At 41.8% G+C, this 26,866-nt stretch overlaps 1 protein-coding gene across 2 annotated transcripts in view; it reads right to left on the minus strand.

Annotated features, from left to right (window-relative positions):
- The window catches only part of OXCT1 (3-oxoacid CoA-transferase 1), a 141,522-nt gene extending 115,378 nt beyond the window's left edge, over positions 1 to 26,144 (minus strand). The window contains exons 1-5 of one of the 2 annotated variants that reach the window (XM_029216902.1): positions 25,990 to 26,144; positions 21,989 to 22,097; positions 13,073 to 13,163; positions 8,402 to 8,537; positions 4,954 to 5,103 (exon numbers count right to left, since the gene is read on the minus strand). In XM_029216902.1, coding sequence (XP_029072735.1) covers positions 4,954 to 5,103; positions 8,402 to 8,537; positions 13,073 to 13,163; positions 21,989 to 22,097; positions 25,990 to 26,067 — 564 coding nt within the window. In that variant the 5' untranslated portion in view covers positions 26,068 to 26,144. Of the gene's footprint in view, positions 1 to 4,953; positions 5,104 to 8,401; positions 8,538 to 13,072; positions 13,164 to 21,988; positions 22,098 to 25,989 lie in introns of those variants that run through there. The other variant, XM_029216903.1, reaches the window with a different exon arrangement.
- Positions 26,145 to 26,866: the final 722 nt, after the last annotated feature.

A 26,866-nucleotide genomic window follows, 5' to 3' on the forward strand; every position in this document is an offset into this window, starting at 1 on the left:
CAGCGGCCATGGCTCACCGGCCCAGCCGCTCCGCGGCATGTGGGATCTTCCCAGACCGGGGCACGAACCCATGTCCCCTGCATCGGCAGGCGGACTCTCAACCACTGCGCCACCAGGGGAGCCCTAGGCCTACATTTTTTAAATTCTTCTTTTACCTCCTTCAATAGTTTCATAGTTTTCCCTCAGAAAAAGCTTTGTATATATTTTCCAGCTTTATTCATAGGTGCTTCTTGGTTTTTGATACCACTGTGACTGTTATATTTTATTCTATTATACCTTCTCTCTGTCATTACTGGTCTAATGGAAGGCTATTGATTTTTGTATGTTTATTTACTTTTAATTCTACTCCAAATGGGAGGGGAGGGGAGAAGACACATAAAACAAAAGTATGCCGTGGCATTTTGTTCCTTTTTTCTTCATGGGGACTTAGCTCTGGGAATTGAAAGGAAGAGGGGAAACAACGTCAATACCTCTCTCCATCACCACACAAGATGGGAGCCATTTGAAGGCCAAACTCCATTTTCATTCCTACTGCGCCCCCTAGTGGACAAATTACATGCATTTTATAGAAAGCTGGAGAAAGCTCCAGTACATTTACTTTTCTTTAACTGTGGTTTAAAACAAGAAATTCTCTTTTTTTTTAAATTATAGTTAATTTACAGTATTGTGCTAGTTTCAGGTGTGCAGCAAAGTGATTCAGACATATATATGTACACATATACAAATATATTCTTTTTCAGATTCTTTTCTATTATAGGTTATTACAGATATTAAATACAGTTCCCTGTGTTATACAGTAGGTTCTTGTTTATTTATACATATATAGTAGTGTGTGTATGTTAATCCCAAACTCCTAATTTATCCCTCTCCCTCACTTTCCCTTTTGGTAACCATAAATTTGTTTTCTATGTCTATGAGTCTATTTCTGTTTTGTAAATAAGTTCATCTGTATCATTTTTTTAGATTCCACATATAAGTGATATCATATGATATCTGTCTTTCTCTGTCTGCCTTCATTTAGTATGATAATCTCTAGGTCCATCCATGTTGCTGAAAATGGGATTATTTCTTTTCATGGCTCAGTAATATTCCACTGTATGTATGTACCACATCTTTAACCATTCATCTGTTGATGAACATTTAGGTTGCTTCCATGTCTTGACTATTGTAAATAGCGCTGCTATGAACATTGGGGTGCATGTATCTTTTCGAACTAGAGTTTTTGTCTTTTCCAGATATATGCCCAGGAGTGGGATTGCTGGATCATATGGTGACTCTACTTTTAGCTTTTTAAGGAACCTCCATACTGTTTTCCATTGTGGCTACACCAATTTACATTCCCACCAACAGTGTAGGAGGGTTCCCTTTTCTCTACATCCTCTCCACCATTCATTATTTGTAGACTTTTTGATGATGGCCATTCTGACCAGTGTGAGGTGACACTTCATTGTAGTTTTGATCTGCACTAAAACAGAATCATTTCTTAAAGAACAGTTTCCTTAAAGACATTATCCTGTTAGAAAAGCTTAATGAATTTAGGGAATCACTGATGAATGAGGATCATATTAATATGAACTTAGACAAATTATATGAAAGATATTTGTAACCTATACATCAATATAGTTTAAGTCTTATGTATTTCAGCCATCACCAGAGATGATAGCTGAGGCCTTTACATACAGATCTAGAGAACTACATATACATCTAAATATATGCTAAGCCAGGGCAAAGTAAAAACATTGGCGTTTCTTTCTATTCCAGTTACCTAGTTTCCTGAAGAGTCTACACATCAGCAGTTGCTAAGTGTTCACTATTCTAAAATTTTAAAACAGGGGAGGAATTGGTTTTGTCCAACTAGCTGTTATATTCACTTGAAAGAGTTATGCACGTCAGAGTCTCCACTTCCCCATCTTTCAGTCCTTTCTTGAATCCACTCCAGTCAAATTTTCACCATTCCAGAAAAATCCTCTTCTCCAGAAAAATCACCGTTTAAGGTCACCAATGACTTTCACGTTTCCAAACCCAACAGTCAATTTCCAGTCCTCTTACCCAACCTCTTCATACTCTGACACGGTTGACCACTCCCTCCTTTGTAAAAGTTCCCATCTTCCAAATCACCGGACTCCTCTGGGTTTCCTCTCCACTCACTAGACACTCTTTCCCATCTTATTTGCTGCTCCCTTTCCTCTTTTCAACCTTTCAATGTCAGGCCTCTTCTAAACCCTTAAAGGCAAAAGAGCTGTGCTCTGTCTACACTTCAGCCCCAGTCCCATGGATTTAAACACCACGTGCTGATGCCTCCAAAGTTCCTACCCCAGCTCTCAACCCTCTCGGAGCTGAGCTCGAGCCTACAGAACACCTCCTCTTGGAAGCTAATGAATGTCTCAAAAGCACCAAGTCCAGGCAGAGCTCTTTGATTACCCCCATGCTCGGCCCTTTTCAATAAGCAGCATGCTTGATTCTTGTCTTTTCTTACTCAGTAAATCCTGTTGGCTCTACTATCAACGTATTTCCCAATTGCAACCACTTCTCACAAATTCCACTGTTACCACCTTAGTCTAAACCACCTTCCACTCCCACCTGGATTAATACAACAGCCTCTTCATCCGTCTCCCTGCTTCTGCTGTTGGGTCTCCAGCAAAAAATCTCACTACCCAACAGCCACAGTGCTCTTTCCAAAATGTAACTCAGATCCCATCACTGTCCCACCATATTCAAAACACTCTGTTGTCCTCTCACCACACTCAGTAAAGGCCAAACTCGTGTGGTCTGGCTCCTGCCTCTCTTTAACCTCCAACTCTACCACTCTCCTCATCCATTCTGTTCCAGTCTCACTGTCCTGCTGTTCCACACATGAGGCAAGCCTGCCCTGGGACCCTGTCCTTCCTCTTCCTTCTGAGTAGAGCACAAACCTATAATCTTCACCCAGCTCATTCCCTATTTTATTCAGGTCTCTACCAAATGTCACCTACTCAGAGAGGTTTTCCCTGACCCAGCCTGGAGCACACCTTCCTGACCACTCATCATCCTCTCTGCCTTTGCCCTACTTGATTTGTGTTCACAGCACTTCCAGTATTGACATTGTGTGTTTGTCTATTTGTTCCCTGTCAGGGGGACTTGGTCTAGAACACCCCTTTTTCCACCACGCTTAGACCAGTGTTTGACAAACAGAAGGTCCTCAATAACTATCACTGACGTAAGGAATTCACTCATTTCCTCTTCCCACCGTAATCAAGGACAACAAAGAGCTAACAAGAATCATTTCAAGAAATTACTGTTGTATTCCTAGGGGATGCAGACAAAATGACAAAACTGCTAGATTCCTACACCTCCTGAGATGAACCCAGGCATTCGGAACAGATTCTAGTCTATCCTATGTTTTCACCAGGAGAGTTAATGCTGTAACTTCTAGCAAGCTCTCAAAGCATTCACCCGATTTTGCCAGACATCTTTATCTATATTAACCAAGATCCATCTTAATAATTAGGTTCCTGTCCTTTACTTTGTCAAAAACTTTTTAAACCTAATTAGGCGGTAAAGAAAGAAGCAAGATAGCGTATGAAAAATTTTAACAAAACCTCTGGGTCAATATAGGTCACTCTAATCAGAAAGGCAAAGCTCCAGATGGAGGACGCTGCTGGATAAACACTGGACAGCAGGGGACAAGGGCATGACCTTTATCTTCCCTCAAAACACGGACGTGCAGAGCTAACATCCCTATAAGCAGAAAGGTGATAAAAGCCCTTGATTTACTAAATTTTCGCTTCCCTAGAGATAAGCTCAGCGTTTCTGCAACATTTGTTAATGCTCATGAGCCATGTGGGCAGGGAGAAGGGAAAGACACTAAAAATACAGCTGGCATGTGTCATTTTAAAAACTGGCTCAAACCTGAGTATCTCAAATACCTATATCTAGAGTTCTTTTCTTTTCTTTTTTTTTTTTAAAAAGATTTTTTTGATGTGGACTATTTTTAAAGTCTTCATTGAATTTGTTACAGTATTGCTTCTGTTTTATGTTTTGGTTTTTTGGCCGTGAGGCATGTGGGATCTTAGTTCCCCGACCAGGAATCGAACCCACACCCCCTGCATTGGAAGGCGAAGTCTTAACCACTGGATTGCCAGGTAAGTCCCTATTCTTTTCTAATATGTGAGTGAAGTTACCCAGTATAAAGATACCCCATCCTATCTAGCACTTTAAATAAAACTAAGTTATTCAGTTATTCAAATAGGTCCAGTATACAAAATGAAGGACAAAGGAGATAATATGAACTCTCTGTTCCATTATATAGTTATAATTGCCCCCGCTTTTTAAGATTGTAGACAAACTTGTGATTTCTTTGGCTTTTTTCTCCCCCTTCAATCACATCCAGAAGGGGCCTGAGCATGAAGAGTTTAATACCATATATAGCATACATCTACTCTATTTTCCACATAAACATAATCAGCAATTATAAACGCTCCTAAATTTCTTAAAACTTACCATAAAACTAATCTTGACTTGTACCTCTTCTATAGATTACAGATTCTTTTCTTCTCATTTATTTATTCTGGTCTCTCTATGTGATTTAAGTTACTAGCAGATGCTCAGTTTTAGCTAGAAATTTTACCTAACATGTTTACATTACGGAATGAATGACGGTGTTCTCACACAGATGTGGTTTTTTTTTTTTTTTTTTTTTTTTGGCTGTATGCGGGCCTCTCACTGTTGTGGCCTCTCCCGTTGCGGAGCACAGGCTCTGGACGTGCAGGCTCAGTGACCATGGCTCAGGGGCCCAGCCGCTCCGCGGCATGTGGGATCCTCCCAGACTGGGGCACGAACCAGCGTCCCCTGCATCGGCAGGCGGACTCTCGACCACTGCGCCACCAGGGAAGCCCAACAGGTGTGGTTTTATACTTAGTTACCCAACGAGTCCACCTGGAATCCTGTGCTAATAGAGATATCCAGCTTTCTTACCTCTCTTGGCTTACTGGCAATGGCAATGCTGCCATCTTTGTTGTACTTGATCGGTGACCCTCCTTCTTGCACTAGGGTCCCATACCCTGTGCTGGTGTAAAATGCAGGAACTCCAGCCCCACCTGCACGAATCCTCTCTGCAAGCGTGCCCTACAAGTGAAAAAACAACACTGCATCAGAAGTCCACTAAACACTTCTGTCTGCAGACACAGAAAAATTTACAGGCACCATCCCTGTTTTCTAGGTGTTTATCAATCTAAACCACACCCAGCAGTGCATACTGGTTTGTCTCGCTGACACCGCAGGCTAGAATATCAATGTAAAACAGTTACTATCTTTCTAGACAACAACCTCTCTATCCTTAATCCTTAATTCTTAATGGAACTGCTTATTTGTATGTTAGTGCTTTCAGCTTCCATGTCTCCACTGGTTTCTTGACATCACACTCTACATCAGTCTATCTGCAATATTTTTAAAGAAATTTCCAAATGTGAAGTATGTAACTTTAACTGTATACATTAAAAAACATACAGTTAAATTTTGTGTTTTACTATGTGCTCTATGTAGGCATGGCCTGAACCTTATCTTTAATAACAATTTTATGATTATATAATAATAATGTAAAACGTTCAAACCTATCTAGAATTTATTCTAAACCATTCTCATAAGTATTTTATCTACTACATTATTTAACTAAGGAAAAATTCAAGATAGGCAAAGAGTACAACATACAGGTAAAATGGTTTTTAAAAAGCCAAGAGAGATTCAAATTTTGTTTCAGAGTAGGAACAGCTATATGTAAAGTTTTTTTGTATCTTCTTCTGATCATCTTTGTCCCCTTTCTAGGGACCAGTGATTTCAAATCTAATTTCCCCAGCTCTTCCACCACCACCTGCCTTTCCACCTGATTTTCCCACAGGGTAATAACTCTGGACCCGAACGTTTCCTGACACGCTCCCTAATGTGAAACATCTTGTTACGGTCTAGCTACATCATATTCAGACTAGATAACTGACTAGCTAACCAGTAGTAAGAATAGGTTCAGATTTTGTTGTTTTGTTTTGTTTTGGCTGTGTCACGCGGCTTGTGGGATCTGAGCTCCCCGACCAGGGATCGAACCCGTGCCCCCTGCAGTGGAAGCACGGAGCCCTAACCACTTGACTGCCAGGGAATTCCCTAGGTGTAGATATTAATGATGGTGTGTTAATATTGTCCCAACCTGAAAACAAGTTTCCTCTTGAACTGGGGCCTTTAAATACTAAACTCAAAGAAGGGACTAACAGCTGGGATTTCAGACACTGAGTCATTTGGAATAGGCAGTATATTCTGAGGAAGGATGGACCTGTGACATAACTGAAAACCTTCCAGATACCTGGTTCTCTGTTCTAACTGATGGACAGAGGTGACTCTTCCCTGCACTTTGGGTATTTTAAGTTAATAACATCCACAAAAATTAAATCATCAAAACGACCATAATAACACTCCCTACCTTAAAATATTTTTTATGTCCACCCTCCCTGAATACTATACTCCTCTTTGTCCAACTGGGCAAAGGCATGAAAATCGACTATTGCCACATACAGGCCCCTTGCAGGTACCACCAAGACCCCACATCCAACCCCCAAGGGAGTCCTAATCCCTACCACTTCATCAGCACTTCCTCCCTGGCTCTCAGGCTGCAAAACGAGTTCCCAGAGCCAATGTTTACTCATGCACCACTAAGTTGGGGCAGGAAATTCTGACTTCTTTCAGCTTAAAGGAAGAATGTGAAAGAAATATTAAGGAAGTTCCTTTCCCATGTATATGCCCTCTGACAAAATAAGGGATAATGCAAAAGATTAAAAAAAGGCAGGGACTTCCCCGGTGGTCCAGTGGTTAAGAATCCACCTTCCAATGCAGGGGACGCAGGTTCAATCCCCGGTAAGGGAACTAAGATCCCACATGCCACAGGGCAACTAAGCCCATGCACCACAACTAGAGAGAAGCCCGTGTGCTGCAACTACTGAGCCTGTGCACTCTAGAGCCCGTGCGCCACAGCTGGAGAAGCCCGCGTACTGCAACAAAGACCCAGCACAGTTAAAAAAAAAAAAAAAAGATAAAAAAGGTAATTGAAAAGTTAATTTTCAATAGCTCCACAACTCAAAGTATATATTACCTCAACCTATAATGTGAAGATGAAAACTATATGCTATGGACGAATTTGTGTTCCCCCCCTCCCAAAATTCACATGTTGAAGCCCTAACCCCCAACGTGCAACAAGGTTAAATGAGGTCATAAGGGTAGGGCCCTGATCAAAGAGGGTTAGTGTCCTTATAATAAGAGACCCCAGAGCACTCACTTGCACGTGCTCTCCCTCTCCCTCTCACTGTCCCTCTCCCTCTCTCCCCTTCCCCCACCAAGAACCAAATCAGCCTGTACCTTGATCTTGTACTTCTCAGCCACGATAACAGTGAGAAATAAATTTGTATTTTCTAAGCCACCCAGTCTGTAGTATTTTGTAAAAGTGGCACAAGCGATGAAGATAGTACATCTTTTGTTATTCTCAAAAAACTTTAAATGAAGATTGGATAAATCAAGCATGTGTAATGCTATGAGAGACACAGGTGCCAACACTGTAGAGTGATCAGGTGCGACTTGGAAAAACACTGTTAAACTTCGGGTAGAAAAAACAGTTCTCCCATGCCTGCTCTCTCCAGATAAGCATATACAGTGATTTAATGATTGAATTTTTAAAAATTCTGCTATATTACATTATTACCAATTTGATGAAGTTAGTGGTAATAATACATTCTGTTGACAAAATAAAGCAGTGTGGTGGGCTCAGTTTCAGAGATGAAGGCAGACCATGTCAAAATGGAAGAGTAATGTATACAACCTGTAGACCCTTGTTTTACTCATAAGGCTTCAAAAACTTTGCTCAGTGACAAACTCTTCAATCAGTTAGGAGAAGAAATGGTGTATAAAGTGAGCAGAAACTTGCTAGATTAATTGCAATCACTGCTTCCTTTGTAATGGCGTCAGCTCTCTAGACACCTGGGCTCTGATCCCAGCACTTACTCTGTGATGCAGTCCCTCCATGGCCTTTACTTTCCTGTTTCAGCAAGACCAGATTCCCCACAAATTTCTAATTCTATGATTCATAGGAATTGACTTTTAGGACAATCATCAAACATTCCAGCAATTTCTTTTGCATGCTCCAATGAAATATACATTATAGTGCCAAACTTAAAATTTTATCCTGAAGCCTAGATATTTTCACTTTCTTTTTCAGTGCACAGCAACAAACTAGTTCTCTAGCAATCAAGAGGTGTGACCTATAAACACAATTCCTTGGTTTGGCAAAAGAGCATTCTACCTTACCTCTCTTACACAATGAGATTTCTAGGAGGAAAAAGATAAATTTTAAAATAAATTAGTATTGTAAAAAAAAAAAAAGAATTTTTTTTACCTGAGGTGTCAGCTCTACTTCTAATTCACCAGATAAATACTGTCGTTCAAATTCTGCATTTTCACCCACATACGAAGAGATCATGCGTTTTATCTGCTTGGATCGAAGTAAAAGGCCCAAACCAAAGTTGTCAACCCTAGAAGGAAAATGCAAGCAGCTTACAATCAAGGGATATTTGATAGAACATTCATACCACTTACTTTCAAAAACTTGAAATTTTATATGACAAACCACTCACATTTCTCCTGACAACCTCCTTTTCTCCCAACTTCGACTTCACTCTCCCTCCTCATTCTCATGCCCACAAATGGCCATTCCCACTCAACTAACTCTTTCCTAATTCTCAGAATGCATTTCCAAGCCTCTAACCTCCCCGCAACTGTCCTGACACACTGAATACCTTAAAGTAGTTCAGGTAACAGGTAACTGTCAACCTCCTGATAGACTTGTTTATAGTCCTAGATTCCAATGTTGAATCTAATAACATTTCCCACCCACCATGAGTGTAAAAGAAATACCTGCATGATTTATTCTTACTTGGTTCAAAAGAAGACTAAAGCCTAAATAACAAGTATTTTCAAGAGTGCATTTTTGAGATGTGAAAATTCCCTGAAGATTGATAACACACTTGTCCACTAGAGGGCTACAAATCACTAAAAAGTCAGTCTTGCAAAACATTACACAAAATGCTTTATGTTTTTTGTTTGTTTTTTACTTACTGCTAATTACTATCTAGCTAGGCCTTCAGTTCTTCAGGTAAACAATTCTGTTCCCCTCAATTCAGCTCCATCTGCAGCCTTCCTCATCTCACCTGATGGCAGCCCCATCCTCACTACTTCAGAACAAAATTCATGGTGTGATCTCTGACACACACATTCCACAGCAACTTTATCGGAAAATCCTGACTCTATCTTCAGAATCTATCCAGAATCTGAGCATTTCTCACTCCCTCTCTGGGACCGGCCCATCTCTTTCCCAGATACTGCAGTAACCTTTCTTGTTTCTAATCCTGCCTGCTACGATCTACTCATAAAATGACAGCCAAAAATACATGTATAAAATAAAATATGTCAGATCATGTCACTGCTCTGCTCAAAACCCTGCCTTGGTACCCGTTTATTGCTTTTAGAGTAAAAGCAAATGTCTCTAGAGTGGACTGCAAGGCTGGGATGGAATGCCCTTTCACACCTCTGACCTCACTCCTCCCATTTTCCTTTTTGCTCACTTCTCTACCTCTGCTGGCCTCCTTACAGTCCCTCAAACATACCAGACATCCTGTCTAGGGGCTTTGAACTGGCCTTTCCATCTCTCTTGGAAACTCTTCCTCCAGATAGTGTTCTACATAAACATCTGTTGACCATATGTCAAATGAATTTATTGCTTGATTTCACTTTCCCGCTCCTCACTGGCTTCTTTGTAATAAAAATGAAAATCATCAAGTCTTCATGCTGGATATTTGCTATGTGTCCCTCCGGATCCATTCTCCAACCTCTAGCCTGGGGCAGCTGCCCTATGTAGACTGAATCATGGGGTGCCCTGCCCTCTGGCTTCTGATTGGGCCCATCCATTGCCGACTGGGTTCAGCCAGTGTAAGGCACCACCAGGGGGGTTGGGGGGGGTGTGTGGGGGGAGAATGGTAGCAGGACATCTATTCCCTTGGCTCTCTCCCTGGCAGGCTGCAGCACATTGGATAGCCTTCTCCATAAGGCTTTCTTCTGGGTCCAAACAGCCCCCTCCCCTCATCCCATCAGGCCCAGGGCTGGAGGAAACAGCTCTCCACTGTTAATAATAATCTTGCACTTGGGGGCCATTATTAAGTAAAATAAGGGTTCCTTGGACACAAGCACTGCAATACAGATCATGGATCTGATAACCGAGGATACGGCAACAGTGGATCTGATGCATGGATCTGATAACCGGGGTGGCTACTAAGTGACCAACTGGAGGGGTACACTGCACAAAGGTATGATTCACATCCAGGGCAAGACAGAGCAGGAGGGCCCGAGACTTCATCACACTACTCAGAATAGCCTGTAACTTAAAACTTATGAATTGTTTATTTCTGGAATTTTCCATTTAATATTTTCAGACCAAGGTTGACCATAGATAACTGAAACCACGTAAAGCAAAATCATGGATATGGGAGGAGTGCTGCACATATTACCTGTTAGTATTTATTAGTCTTCTACATGGAAGTGGGGCTGCCCTTGGAGTTGTCTAAATCCCCACCTTCAAGAACTGTAATCCAAAATTACCTTGTCACAAGGAAATGAAAATAACTAATATAGCACACCTATTCTTCCCTGGGCTCTGTGATTTAACTGGTTGATATATAGCATATCATGAAACTTTTGGTTTATACAGGCTTATAATTCATATGTCAAAGTCTTCCAAAAACCAAAGGAACATCTGCAATTTTCCTGCCTTCCTAATCAATCCATATCAAAGTATTAATTCATCTGAATGATCCTAAGGTAGGGTTTGTCGTATCAAGACTAACAGTTAATACTCCATAGCAAAGTAAGTGGTACCTCAGGCCAACAGGTCTTAGTGATCATTAAAAGCAAATAAAACAAAAGTAGACAATCAGGAATCCTGAGCTTTGGAAAGACTTCTAATTCAGGCAGAACTTATATAGATGGAGTCTTAGGAGAAAATAGTCATTACTTCTTTTTTTTTAAATTTAAGTATAGTTGATTACAATGTATTAGTTTCAGGCGTACAGCAAAGTGATTTGGTTATATATTCATATACATTCTTTTTCAGATTCTTTTCCATTATAGGTTGTTACAAGGTATTGAATATAGTTCCCTGTGCTATACAGTAGGTCCTTGTTTATCTATTTTACATATAGTAGTATATATGTGTTAATCCCAAACTCCTAATTTATCCCTCCCCTGCCCCCTTTCCTCTTTGGTAACCATAAGTTTGTTTTCTATGTCTGAGTCTATTTCCATTTTGTAAATAAGTTCATTTGTATCATTCTTTTCGATTCCACATATTGGTGATGACCATTACTTCTAATTCCATGTTCTCTACATTTACCCAACAACTCAAACCATGTCGTTGGTTCTCCAATAAAGTGATGCTAAGTTGTCCTCATTTATCTGACTCTAAGGATCAAAACAAAGCCCTCATCCCTATAGACCTCAAGGATTTAAACTCCTCTAATTATGAGAATCAACTTCCAATGAGGGTGTGCAAAGTGCCTTCTTTGAGTTCAGCGAAGTAGGTTATCGGTACCTACTCTGCATCGAAAATTTACATTGATCTACACCACTCCTTGTAAGCACTGAGCTAACAGGAAAACCCAACCAAGTACTGATAATCAAAAGTATTTTTAATAAATATAAAGTCCGCTCAAAGGGCACAGGATGTGTTTAAGAAATATCAAGTGATCATGAACAAGTTACTTCCCGGATTACAGATGAGTTTCCCCTGTTAAATGAGGGAACTGGAACAGATGATCTCTACAATCCCGTCCAGCTCCAACTCTCGGTGATTCTGAGACTATAGGCTAAGCATAGCAGGAAATAGAAAACTACTCTAGGGACTTCCCTGGCGGTTCAGTGGTTAAGACTCTACGATTCCACTGCAGGGGGCGCAGGTTTGATCCCTGGTGGGGGAACTAAGATCCCGCATGCCGCGTGGAGCAGCCAAAAAATAAATAAAAAGAACAAAGAAAACTACTCCAAGTAACAGGATTGGCCTGTAATATACATCAGAGATAATAAATACAATTCAGTACACAAAGAAAGGCTAACCATCTCCAAAGGCATTCAGAAAGGGGAAAGATCAATGAAGGCTAGAGCAGTTCTATAATTAGATAGGGCTTCTTCTGTAAGATGGGAAAGATGTGGATAGGCAGAGAAGTGGAGAGCCTTCCAAATGAAAATAATAGCATAAATAAACTCAGCAAAGGAAAAAATGAGCACAAATGTAGATCAGTTTTGTTTCCTAAGTAATCTGTGCTATTTCTTCTAAATTGCATTTATGATAACAGACTAAACTAACTGCCAATTCGGTTAATTTCTTTAATTTTTAAGATCTTTAAAGTCCTTCATTATTAAAAGAGAGCTGACAATTTACCATTTTGCACAAAAACAGCTTTTTCCTTGATAACTAAATATATCTTAATATGCAGGCCATTCATCATTAAAATGTTATGGCTCATTTTTGACCATTTTGATATGTGAGCCTACTGGCTTAAGTGCCAGCTGCATACCCTCCTCCTTTTACCAAGAACAGCAACATTTGTAATGATTGATGGTACTCTTTATGTATCATCTAGGGTAAGGGCATAACCAAAAGAAAAGACTTGAAACAGATTTCAAATAGATGTCCATCTTCCTTTATAAATAAGGATCTACAATAACATACAACATAAAGGAACCTCTTTAAATTTTAAAATGAAGGACTCAATTTGAACATACTTTTTTTTTTCATTGCAGGATCTTGGTTTCCCTGATCAAACCCATGCCCCCTGCAGTGGAAGCGTGGAGTCTTAACCACTGGACTGCAGTGGAAGTCCCAGTAAACATTATCTTTTGATCCTTGAGCATATTGCTCTTGTCAATAGGGAAATTTTTCATTTCACTGATAGACTTCATTTCAGTATCATGGAGGACTGTCATTTCTTTCAAGCCAATTGTTTTAAAAATGCACGCTTACCCTGCATTGTTGCTGACTGCAGTTAGTCCTTTTACTCCAGTCTTTAGCAAAGCTCCTATAAGATTCTCTGGAATTCCACATAACCCAAAACCTATAATGAGCCAAAAAGATAAATAATTTGTGTAGAGGGTAATGTTCTTTTAGGGAAATGTATGTGTCATTCTTTAATAAAAAGAAAATATACCAACACATTATTAGACCTACTAAGCAAAATGCACAGGCATATCTCAGCAACTTAATAAATACACAATAAAAAGATCAAATTCCTGGTGCCAGGAATTTGAGGGGAGGGGGTAGATGAATACACAGAGCACATAAGTTTTTATGAGCAGTGACATACTTTGTATGACATTATAATGATGGATATATGTCATTATACTTTTGTCCAAACCCATAGAACATGCAATACTATTCACTTCGTTAAAGTGAACCTTAAGATGAACTGTGGACTTGTTGATTATGATGTGCCAAGGCAGTTCATCCCTGGTTTAAAAAAAAAAAAAGCTACCACTCTTGATAATAGCTATGCATGTGTGAGGAGGGGGGTCATGGGGAATTTCTGTACCTTCCTGTCCAGTTTGTTGTAAACCTACAACTGCTTAAAAAAAGTCTCAAAAAAAAAAGAATTCACACTCAGGATAGAGATTTTTGGCAAAACTTTTGTTTCACTTATAAAAGCACAAATTAACCTCAGAAAAAATAAAATAAATGGTCATACAGCTGTATCCAAATGTTTTACATCATTACATAATACCAGACATCACTGTCAAGTCTTGATGCATAAGTATAAGGCCAAGTGCAACGTGCTAATACGGCTACACGTTGTTCTTCTTGCACTTAACTACATATCTATTATTTTCCCACTTTAAAATTGAACCTTTGTACAGTCACTTTTTCAAGCATGTTCCTTTTATATGCCTGAGTTGATTTTGCAGATCCAGAAGCCTAAGCCAATGACTTTCATTTCTTTACATCTTCCACAATTCCTCAAATGGTATTGGGTCTAAAGTGCAATGACTGCTGAGTTGAATGAATGAATGAATGAAGAGCAGCCTTAAAAATAAGCCTTGATTTTTGTGACCAGGGCCAAGAAATCCAAAGAAATGTACAATATAAGAATCAGGATAGAGAGAGGGGGAAGATGGCGGAAGAGTAAGACACGGGGATCACCTTCCACCCCACAGATACATCAGAAATACATCTACACGTGGAACAACTCCTACAGAACACCTACTGAACGCTGGCAGAAGACCTCAGACCTCCCAAAAGGCAAGAAACTCCCCACGTACCTGGGTAGGGCAAAAGAAAAAAGAATAAACAGAGACAAAAGAATAGGAATGGGCCCTGCACCAGTGGGAGGGAGCTGTGAAGGAGGAAAGATTTCCACACACTAGAAGACCCTTCGCGGGCGGAGACTGCGGGCGAAGGAGGAGGGGAGCTTCAGGGCCGCGGAGGAGAGCGCAGCCACAGGGGTGCGGAGGGAAAAGCGGGGAGATTCCCGCACAGAGGATTGGTGCCGACCAGCACTCACCAGCCTGAGAGGCTTGTCTGCGCACCCACAGGGGTGGGTGGGGCTGGTAGCTGAGGCTCCGGCTTCTGTAGAATCAGCGTGAACACAGCCTGCAGGGATTTAATGCGCCACGGCTAACCGGGAGGGAATCCCGGAAAAACTCTGGGCCTGCCAAAGAAGCAAGAGACTTTTTCTTCCCTCTTTGTTTCCTGGTGCGCGAGGAAAGGGGATTAAGAGCGCTGCTTAAAGGAGCTCCAGAGACGGGCGTGAACCGCGGCTAACAGAGCAGACCCCAGAGACGGGCATGAGACGCTAAGGCTGCTGCTGCCGCCACCAAGAAGCCTGTGTGCGAGCACAGGTCACTCTCCACACCTACCTTACGGGGAGCCTGTGCAGCCCGCCACTGCCAGGGTCCCGGGATACAGGGACAACTTCCCCGCGAGAACGCACGGCGCACATCAAGCTAGTGCAACGTCACGCCGGCCTCTGCCGCCGCAGGCTCGCCCCGCACTCCGAGCCCCTCCCTCCCCCCGGCCTGAGCGAGCCAGAGCCCCTGAATCAGCGGCTCCTTTAACCCCGTCATGTCTGAGCGAAGAACACACGCCCTCCGGCGACCTACACACAGAGGTGGGGCCAAATCCAAAGCTGAGCCCCTGGGAGCTGTGCGAACAAAGAAGAGAAAGGGAAATCTCTCCCAGCAGCCTCAGGAGCAGCAGATTAAATCTCCACAATCAACTTGATGTACCCTGCATCTGTGGAATACATGAATAGACAACAAATCATCCCAAATTGAGGAGGTGGACTTTGAGAGCAAGATTTATTATTTTTTCCCCTTTTCCTTTTTGTGAGTGTGTATGTGTCTGCTTCTGTGTGAGATTTTGTCTGTATAGCTTTGCTTTCACCATTTGTCCTAGGGTTCTATACGTCCGTTTTTCTTTGTTTTTTTTTTTTACATTAAAAAAAAATTGTTTTTCTTAATACTTTTTTATTTTAATAACTTTATTTTATTTTACCTTACTTTATTTTCTTTTATCCTCTTTCTTTATTTCTACTTTTTCTCCCTTTTATTCTGAGCCATGTGGATGAAAGGCTCTTGGTGCTGCAGCCAGGAGTCAGTGTTGTGCCTCTGAGGTGGGAGAGCCAACTTAAGGACACTAGTCCACAAGAGATCTCCCAGTTCCACAAAATATCAAACAGCGAAAATCTCCCAGAGATCTCCATCTCAACACTAGCACCCAGCTTCACTCAATGATCAGGAAGCTACAGTGCTGGACATCCTATGCTAAACAACTAGCAAGACAGGAACACAACCCCAACCATTAGCAGAGAGGCTGCCTAAAATCATAATAAGTCCACAGACACCCCAAAACACAACACCAGACGTGGACCTGCCCACCAGAAAGACAAGATCCAGCCTCATCCACCAAAACACAGGCACTAGTCCTCTCCACCAGGAAGCCTGCACATCCCACTGAATCAACTTTAGCCACTGGGGACAGACAACAAAAACAATGGGAACTACGAACCTGCAGCCTGCAAAAAGGAGACCCCAAACACAGTAAGATAAGCAAAATGAGAAGACAGAAAAATACACAGCAGATGAAGGAGCAAGATAAAAACCCACCACACCTAACAAATGAAGAGGAAATAGGCAGTCTGCCTGAAAAAGAATTCAGAATGATAGTAAACATGATCCAAAATCTTGGAAATAGAATAGACAAAGTGCAAGAAACATTTAACAAGGACCTAGAAGAACTAAAGATGAAACAAGCAACGATGAACAACACAATAAATGAAATTAAAAATACTCTGGAAGAGATCAATAGCAGAATAACTGAGGCAGAAGAACAGATAAGTGACCCGGAACATAAAATAGTGGAAATAACTACTGCAGAGCAGAATAAAGAAAAAAGAATGAAAAGAACTGAGGACAGTCTCAGAGACCTCTGGGACAACATTAAACGCACCAACATTAAAATTATACGGGTTCCAGAAGAAGAAGAGGAAAAGAAAGGGACTGAGAAAATATTTGAAGAGATTATAGTTGAAAATTTCCCTAATATGGGAAAGGAAATAGTTAATCAAGTCCAGGAAGCACAGAGAGTCCCATACAGGATAAAGCCAAGGAGAAACACGCCACGACACATATTAATCAAACTGTCAAAAGTTAAATACAAAGAAAACATATTAAAATCAGCAAGGGAAAAACAAAAAATAACACACAAGGGAATCCCCATAAGGTTAACTGCTGATCTTTCAGCAGAAACTCTGCAAGCCACAAGGGACTGGCAGGACATATTTAAAGTGATGAAGGAGAAAAACCTACAACCAAGATTACTCTACCCAGCAAGGATCTCATTCAGATTTGATGGAGAAATTAAAACTTTTAAAGAAAAGCAAAAGCTGAGAGAGTTCAGCACCACCAAACCATCTTTACAACAAATGCTAAAGGAACTTCTCTAGGCAAGAAACACAAGAGAAGGAAAAGACCTACAATAACAAACCCAAAACAATTAAGAAAATGGTAATAGGAACATACATATCAATAATTACCTTAAATGTAAATGGACTAAATGTTCCCACCAAAAGACACAGACTGGCTGACTGGATACAAAAACAAGACCCATATATATGCTGTCTACAAGAGACCCACTTCAGACCTAGAGACACATACAGACTAAAAGTGAGGGGATGGAAAAAGATATTCCATGCAAATGGAAACCAAAAGAAAGCTGCAGTAGCAAATCTCATATCAGACAAAATAGACTTTAAAATAAAGACTATTACAAGAGACAATGAAGGACACTACATAATGATCAAGGGATCGATCCAAGAAGAAGATATAACAATTGTAAATATTTATGCACCCAACATAGGAGCACCTCAATACATAAGGCAAATACTAACAGCGATAAAAGGGGAAATCGACAGTAACACATTCATAGTAGGGGACTTTAACACCCCACTTTCACCAATGGACAGATCATCCAAAATGAAAATAAATAAGGAAACACAAGCTTTAACTGATACATTAAACAAGATGGACTTAATTGATATTTATAGGACACTCCATCCAAAAATAACAGAATACACATTTTCCTCAAGTGCTCATGGAACATTCTCCAGGATAGATCATATCTTGGGTCACAAATCAAGCCTTGGTAAATTTAAGAAAATTGAAACTGTATCAAGTATCTTTTCTGACCACAAAGCTATGAGACTAGATATCAATTACAGGAAAAGATCTGTAAAAAGTACAAACACATGGAGGCAAAACAATACACTACTTAATAACGAAGTGATCACTGAAGAAATCAAAGAGGAAATAAATAAAATACCTAGAAACAAATGACAATGGACACACGACGACCCAAAACCTATGGGATGCAGCAAAAACAGTCATAAGAGGGAAGTTTATAGCAATACAATCCTACCTTAAGAAACAGCAAACATCTTGAATAAACAACCTAACCTTGCACCTAAAGCAATTAGAGAAAGAAGAACAAAAAAAGCCCAAAGTTAGCAGAAGGAAAGAAATCATAAAAATCAGATCAGAAATAAATGAAAAAGAAATGAAGGAAGCGATAGCAAAGATCAATAAAACTAAAAGCTGGTTGTTTGAGAAGATAAATAAAATTGATAAACCATTAGCCAGACTCATCAAGAAAAAAAGGGAGAAGACTCAAATCAATAGAATTAGAAATGAAAAAGGAGAAGTAACAACTGACACTGCAGAAATACAAAAGATCACGAGAGATTACTACAAGCAACTCTATGCCAATAAAATGGACAACCTGGAAGAAATGGACAAATTCTTAGAAATGCACAACCTGCCAAGACTGAATCAGGAAGAAATACAAAATATGAACAGACCAATCACAAGCACTGAAATTGAAACTGAGTAAAAATCTTACAACAGACAAAAGCCCAGGACCAGATGGCTTCACAGGCGAATTCTATCAAACATTTAGAGAAGAGCTAACACCTATCCTTCTCAAACTCTTCCAAAATATAGCAGAGGGAGGAACACTCCCAAACTCATTCTACGAGGCCACCATCACCCTGATACCAAAAGCAGACAAGGATGTCACAAAGAAAGAAAACTACAGGCCAATATCACTGATGAACATAGATGCAAAAATCCTAACAAAATGCTAGCAAACAGAATCCAACAGCACATTAAAAGGATCATACACCATGATCAAGTGGGGTTTATTCTAGGAATGCAAGGATTCTTCAATATACGCAAACCAATCAATGTGATACACCATACTAACAACCTGAAGGATAAAAACCATATGGTCATCTCAATAGATGCAGAGAAAGCTTTCGACAAAATTCAACACCCATTTACGATAAAAACCCTGCAGAAAGTAGGCATAGAGGGAACTTTCCTCAACATAATAAAGACCATATATGACAAACCTACAGCCAACATCATCCTCAATGGTGAAAAACTGAAAGCATTTCCACTAAGATCAGGAACAAGACAAGGTTGCCCATTCTCACCTCTCTTATTCAACATAGTTTTGGAAGTTTTAGCCACAGCAATCAGAGAAGAAAAGGAAATAAAAGGAATCCAAATCGGAAAAGAAGAAGTAAAGCTGTCAGTGTTTGCAGATGACATGATACTATATATAGAAAATCCTAAAGATGCTACCAGAAAACTACTAGAGCTAATCAGTGAATTTGGTAAAGTAGCAGGATACAAAATTAATGCACAGAAATCTCTGGCATTCCTATACACTAATGATGAAAAATCTGAAAGTGAAATCAAGAAAAGACTCCCATTTACCATTACAACAAAAAGAATAAAATATCTAGGAACAGGGGCTTCCCTGGTGGCGCAGTGGTTGGGAGTCTGCCTGCCGATGCAGGGGACACGGGTTCATGCCCCAGACCGGGAGGATCCCACGTGCCACGGAGCAGCTGGGCCCGTGAGCCGTGGCCGTTGGGCCTGTGCGTCTGCAGCCTGTGCTCTGCATATGGAGGGGCCACAACGGTGAGAGGCCCATGTACCACAAAAAAAAAAAAAAAAAAAAATCTAGGAATAAACTCACCTACGGAGACAAAAGACCTGTATGCAGAAAATTGTAAGACACTAATGAAAGAAATTAAAGATGATACAAATAGATGGAGAGATATACCATGTTCTTGGATTGGAAGAATCAACATTGTGAAAATGACTCTACTACCCAAAGCAATCTACAGATTCAATGCAATCCCTATCAAACTACCACGGGCATTTTTCACAGAACTAGAACAAAAAATTTCACAATTTGTATGGAAACACAAAAGACTCCGAATAGCCAAAGCAATCTTGAGAAAGAAAAACGGAGCTGGAGGAATCATGCTCCCTGACTTTAGACTATACTACAAAGCTACAGTAATCAAGATAGTATGGTAACTGGCACAAAAACAGAAAGACAGATCAATGGAAAAGGACAGAAAGCCCAGAGATACACCCAGGCACATATGGTCACCTTACCTTTGATAAAGGAGGCAGGAATGTACAGTGGAGAAAGGACAGCCTCTTCAATAAGTGGTGCTGGGAAAACTGGCCAGGTACATGTAAAAGTATGAGATTACATCACTCCCTAACACCATACACAAAAATAAGCTCTAAATGGATTAAAGACCTAAATGTAAGGCCAGAAACTATCAAAGTCTTAGAGGAAAACATAGGCAGAACATTCTATGACATAAATCACAGCAAGATCCTTTTTGACCCACCTCCGAGAGAAGTGGAAATAAAAACAAAAATAAACAAATGGGACCTAATGAAACTTAAAAGCTTTTGCACAGCAATGGGAACCATAAACAAGACCAAAAGATAACCCTCAGAATGGGAGAAAATATTTGCAAATGAAGCAACTGACAAAGGATTAATCTCCAAAATTTACCAGCAGTTCATGCAGCTCAATAACAAAAAAACAAAATGGGCAGAAGACCTAAATAGACATTTCTGCAAAGAAGATATACAGACTGCCAACAAACACAAGAAAGAATGCTCAACATCATAAATCAATAGAGAAATGCAAATCGAAACTACAATGAGATATCATCTCACACCAGTCAGAATGGCCATCATCAAAAAATCTAGAAATAATAAATTCTGCAGAGGGTGTGGAGAAAAGGGAACACTCTTGCACTGCTGGTGGGAATGTGAATTGGTACAGCCACTATGGAGAACAGTATGGAGGTTCCTTAAAAAACTACTAATAGAACTACCATATGACCCAGCAATCCCACTACGGGGCATATACCCTGAGAAAACCATAATTCAAAAAGAGTCATGTACCAAAATGTTCATTGCAGCTCTATTTACAGTAGCCAGGAGATGGAAACAACCTAAGTGTCCATCATCGGATGAATGGATAAAGAAGCTGTGGCACATATATACAATGGATATTACTCAGCCATAAAAAGAAACGAAATTGAGATATTTGTAATGAGGTGGATGGACCTAGAGTCCGTCATACAGAGCAAAATAAGTCAGAAGGAGAAAGACAAATACCGTATGCTAACACATATATATGGAATTTAAGAAAAAAAATGTCATGAAGAACCTAGGGGTAAGACAGGAATAAAGACACAGACCTACTAGAGAATGGACTTGAGGATATGGGGAGGGGGAAGGGTAAGCTGTGACAAAGTGATAGAGTGGCATGGACATATATACACTACCAAACGTAAAATAGATAGCTAGTGGGAAGCAGCCGCATAGCACAGGGAGATCAGCTCGGTGCTTTGTGACCACCTAGAGGGGTGGGTTAGGGAGGGTGGGAGGGAGGGAGACACAAGAGGGAAGAGATATGGGAACATATGTATATGTATAACTGATTCACTTTGTTATAAAGCAGAAACTAACACACCATTGTAAAGCAATTATGAGTGTGAGACAGTGGTGCTAAAAGATATTCTAAACAAAGAGAAGCAAAGACCTTGGGAGACTCACTAACAGATAGAGGCATATGCTCTCAAACTCATAAAATGAGGAGAAACAAAAAGAGTGACTAGCTGTGGGCTGATGAGATCAATGAATTCCCAAGAATCTACGGATTTTTCAAAACTACTAATAAGATACCACCATTTAAGGCGTCAGCTTTTCAAAATAATAGAAAAAGAAACACAAAAGGAAAGAAAAGGTAAAACATAAAGTGCTAAACCTTGCTAAGCTTTCAGGAAGGGGACACTAATAAAAAATAGATAATATGTAATTAATAAATAAAAATAAGATAATAAATAAGTAATAAAATAATTGGCATTTCCAATATTTGGCATTTATTAACTAAGCAGGAAAATAATTGGCATTTCTAATCTACATACTTTGCCATTGTAATTTCCCTGCTTTGCTAAAAACATAAGGCTGTTACCATAAAAAGAAAAACAATACTATTACTCACCACCAACCAGTACTGTTGCACCATCAGGGACATCTTTTACCGCTTCCACTGGATCCATATAAAATGTGGTATGGCGACGTGTGCTGGTTGAAAAGTAGCAAACACATCCCTAAAACATTAAAAAACATTTTTAAGTGAATAAACATTTGGAAACATGCATTTGCTTTCCATGTATAGCGATGTATTCAATTTTTATCTATACAATTTCACTAGCTCATCTTTGAAAGAGTTGGGCTGTAAGTAGTTCATCTTAGGAGTAGGATGGACATACTCTATCCACAGATTATCACCAGAATCCCCTTATGATCCATATCTTTTATTATATAAGGAAAACTCTGTGTCATTTGCGGCCCCTCGGAAGAGTGAAAGAAAGTAGATAACCTGTATACTGGAACTCAAATTCATAATATCGGTGTCATCAAGCATCAATTTCTGATAGCAACACAACCAACAAATATTTACTGTGACAAAATTTATGTGCCAAGTTCTGCACTATTTATTTCAATATATCGATAGTAAGGATTAAGACACAACTGTTGCTCTCAATACTACAAATACTACATATTTGGACCCTGATCCAATCTTGGGTGTCAAAGAATGCCTCCTGAAAGGACAAGTAAAGAACAGCACACCAAAAAACTCATTCCCCTAAGGGGCCTGAAGTTTATGGATGCTGGAGAAAAGTAGCAAACTGTTATCTGCAAGAGAGGCATGGTTAGTCTTACCCCAGTGTACTATTTGTTGCAAATCAGGCTCTCTAGCGAGCATTCACCATCAGTTTTAAACTGTTTCCCTCTTTACACTTCATCCACAATATGGACAGGAAAAAATGATAAAGTCGATTGTGTTGTAATCAATCACTCATACTCAACATCCTCTCTCCTTTATTCTCATTATATAGTCAACGTAAAAAGAGAGGGAGTAGAGAGAATGACACCTGACTCCTGAGATGCTGTCCCTTAACCAGTCCACATCCACGGCCTATCAGTCTCCCAGACAGAACCTGAGGGGGTCCTTTTAGCAGCAAAAATGAGCTGTCATTCTTTTCTTCCTCCAAAAACTCCTTTCATAAAAAGTGTCAATTAATACAAAAGAAAATTTAAGAGAACTATACTGAAAGTCAAATGAGACCTGCAAAGGTATAGGTTGCCCAATGACCTTTGGCCTTTTAAACTTCAACCTTGGTCAAGGTCAGATGAGGAGGCTGGTATACTCTGGCATACTGCCCAAACACAGGGAAATAAGTAGAGGCGGGGATAGAAAGGAAAGGGCTTGAGTTACAAACAGCTTTCTCCTCTTCCCTACCCTCAAGTAGCAAGGAGTTATGTGATTCTGTCTTAACACACACATACACACAAAAACATATTTTTAATCTTAGAAATTAAAAGTTTGATAGTCTGAATAAGTAGGCTGAGAAATTGAATATTTCCTGCCATATTAGTAAACAAAGAATGTCACCGTCACCAGCGATTGCAAGCCCTCCAATGTGAGCTGATGAGCCCTGAAAAAACTCCTGGCTGAAAAGAATACCCACCATCTAGCAGCCATCAGACTGCCGCCACTCCCTGCAGGGAGCCCTGAGGAAACTCAGGATGTAAAAATACAGGCCCCAGATAGGTGCATATCAAAGGAGTGATCTCAGTGAGCCCAGACTCTTGCATCTTCCCATACAGAGAAAAAAAGTGCTAAATTCCTTAACTTGAGATATCTGGTTTTCTTTATTTAACAACAATCTTTTGACGTTCCCAATTACCTGCTCTTTGTTGCAAAACTTCTAAATATCCTGGCCCCTCCCCTGGCCTCCTCCGAGCAGTTTCAGAGTTATCTGAAACGCTGTCTCCTGGGCTGCAGTCCTCATTTTGCCTGAAATAAAACTTAACTCACAACTCTCACGTTGTGCATATATATATTTTTTTTTTTTTTTTTTTAAGTCAACAGTCTATTTTAGTCGAAGTCAATGGCAATGGCTCTGAAAGTGCAGTCCTCAGACCTGAAGCATTATCAACTAGGAACTTATTAATGCAGAGTATGGGGCTCCAGCCAGGATCTACTAAATCAGAAATTCTGGGGATGAACACAGCAATCTATTTAATAAAGCCTCCAGGTAATTCTGATGCAAACTCAAGTTTGAAAGACATGTTTATCATAAATAAAAAAGAAACCTATCTCATTTTACCTGTTGGGTATGTTTAGCAGAAAAATTCTCAAGGTTACCACATAAGTTTCCCACAGCGTTCTCTCATCCACCTATGAAACATGTTGAATGTCTATTCTATGCAGGGTAGTGTGTAATGTTGAGAGAGACAGAGAATAAGGCATACAACATGGTCTCTGCAAATTTCATCTGGTTATGAAGACAATGTACACACATTCAAAAAGTTAAACAAGTACACAAGTGTCACAGTTAACGCAAGCAGGAGGTAAGGATTTAAGGGCTAAATAAGCAGTAAGAGCCCTAAGTGCCAAGCACCGAAGTAACACAGGGAAGCTGGAGTTGGACCTATGATAATCAAACCTGAAAGGAGAGATGAGATACAGAAAAACCCGTAATTTGTAGCTCGGCCATCTAAGAAGAGGTTTGCTGGGTTTCGGGAATAGTTTAACAATATACTGAAGAAAATGAGGAAGTTACACTTAGGCAAATAAGTAACTGTCAAAAGAAGGAATGATATTGACCTTGGCCCAAGGATATCGCTGTGTCCTGATTTGCATTAGTTTCAGCGCCCACAGCAATCTGACTGAAGGTCAAGTTCCCTTTTAATAATGCTTTACATATCCAAAGCTATCTGCAATTATCAAAATGCTTCCTAAGAAGCATTTAAGAGTAAACCTTTCCAGGTCTAAATCATCCTAGCACTTACCTACGGGGCTTGGTGGCCCCTCTGCGTTCACCGCTCTCAGAGAGTGGACGTGGGGAAGAAGGGAGAGCAATGGGACGGGGAAGGAGTTCCCTGAGTACTCAAGTGTGCAAGGCACGCTTTTAAGCTCGGAACTATTATTCAAAACGCTGCTAAGTAAAAACATCACTTTTCCTTGTCTATTCCAAGTAAAGGCTCCCGTGGTGATGGACGTAGCCGAGGTAAGCCACCCTCCAAGACTCAGAGCTCTGGTCCTGTCCGAGGACTCGGAATAGGAACCGCACCGGGACGTGGGCTTACAGGCGGGGACAGCATGGGGCAAAAAAAGACCACACATCAGCCAACAATCGCGCCGCGAATGCCTCAGGATACTACCACTCGTAACGTGTTTGCAGTGAAGGCGGAACAAGGTTTGCAAAAGGCTTTGAAATCGGAAATCCCGAGGAGCCTTGGAAGAAGGGACGCCGGCGCCCAAAGCCCGCGCTCTAGCCACCGCCTATCCTCTACAGGCTCCTCCGCGTGGGGAGGTAAAAAACGCCCAGGCAAGGGCTCCAGTCCGGGTTCCCCGTCCCACCGCAGAGGTGCGGCGCAGCTATCCGGGAGGTGGGGCGCAACGTTCCATCCCCTTGGCGGTGAACTCAAGCCGACCCCTGACTAGCCCAGCGCTGGGTTCCGGGCCTCTAGAGGCGCCCCTGCCCCGAGATTCCCATATCGGAGCGCAAACCTACCAGCTACAGCCGTCGCCCCTTGCCCCCTTTAAACAAGCGAACCCTCCTCGTCCCGTTTCGGCCGCCAGAGCCCCCTCCCAGAAGGCTGCCAAGGAAGCGGAGACGCGTGCCGGGAAGAACGCGAGCGAGCCCCGTAGGGCGCGGCGGCGCTGCCAGGCGTCCTCCTGCCTCTCAGCCTCTCTGCGCGCTTCTTTGCCTCGTTTCGCCCCATCGGGAAAGCAGGTGCAGAACCAAGCCAAGGAGGCCATGCGGCAGAGCGGCCAGGCAAGGAAGGCGTCGTCGCGTCTCGGGGCCCTGGATGCCGGCTCCCGGACTGGAGCGGGTGGGTACGGGCAGAGGAGAAAACGCTGGCACCACTCGGGGTTTCGTCCGCACTCGTTCAACACGCGGCCTTGCTCTTCACCCGCACTTTTACCTTGGACCAGGCGCCCCCGGGGCGGCGGGCGGAGGGGCAGAACCGCAGGCGGGAGGAGAGGCGTGTGAGTGCCGCCATGGTTGGGCTGGGGGGTAGTCGCAGGCCGGGCCGAAGCGAGCGTGTGAGTGTGTCAGCAGGCGCGGCCCCGGCCTCCGCGTCACCGAACGGGAGGAAAAGGAAGGCGCGCAGGGGGCGGGCTGGAGCCTCGAACGCGCTTCGGTGACGTCCTGGGACCTCCGGGGCCGGGCTCCGGCTGACGGAGAAGAGATGCTGGGAGGGGCCGGCGGCCGGGGCGGATCGCGGGTAAAGTGCCGTTCCGGCCGCGCTCGGATGCTTCCTCGCGTCGGGCGTATTCCAGACCGTCGTGTTGCGCGCCCTTGCCGCCGCAGCTCCTCGGCTTTGAGCTGTCGCGGGTATCTGTCTATATATACCAAGGTCAGGAATAAGCCTTGGCCTAGCGTTCGGGCGGCGCAGGAGGGCCTCTCCCGGAGCTCGCTGCTTTTTCATGTCAGTGTCTGGCACCTGTGTGGGCTGCAAAGGGGTACCTGCCTGGAGGCCCACCGCCTCTCTTCCCCCCGCCTGAACAGCGTTCCCACGTTTTCCATTTCTCAGTCCCCTCTCCCCACACCTGTCCCTGGCTTGTGTAGAGTTAAGTTTGCTCTGAGAACCTGCCACGAGCCATATTCCTTGAAGTGTGATCAGACAGGCCTGGTCAAGATTGTCCCTAGTCAGGAAGGCAAGATTAGGACTGAGCCTCTGGGACCTGATTTTAGCACACCTTCTTTTCCATCCCTATCATCCAAGTCTGCATTTTTCAGGATCTTTCTGGCACTGGAGTCCCAGAAACCCCAGCTATTACTCAGCAGATGCAAACATA

This window comes from Monodon monoceros, unplaced genomic scaffold (genome assembly GCF_005190385.1).
Source record: "Monodon monoceros isolate NGI ecotype Baffin Bay Population unplaced genomic scaffold, NGI_Narwhal_1 Super_Scaffold_12, whole genome shotgun sequence".
Lineage (NCBI taxonomy): Eukaryota > Metazoa > Chordata > Mammalia > Artiodactyla > Monodontidae > Monodon > Monodon monoceros.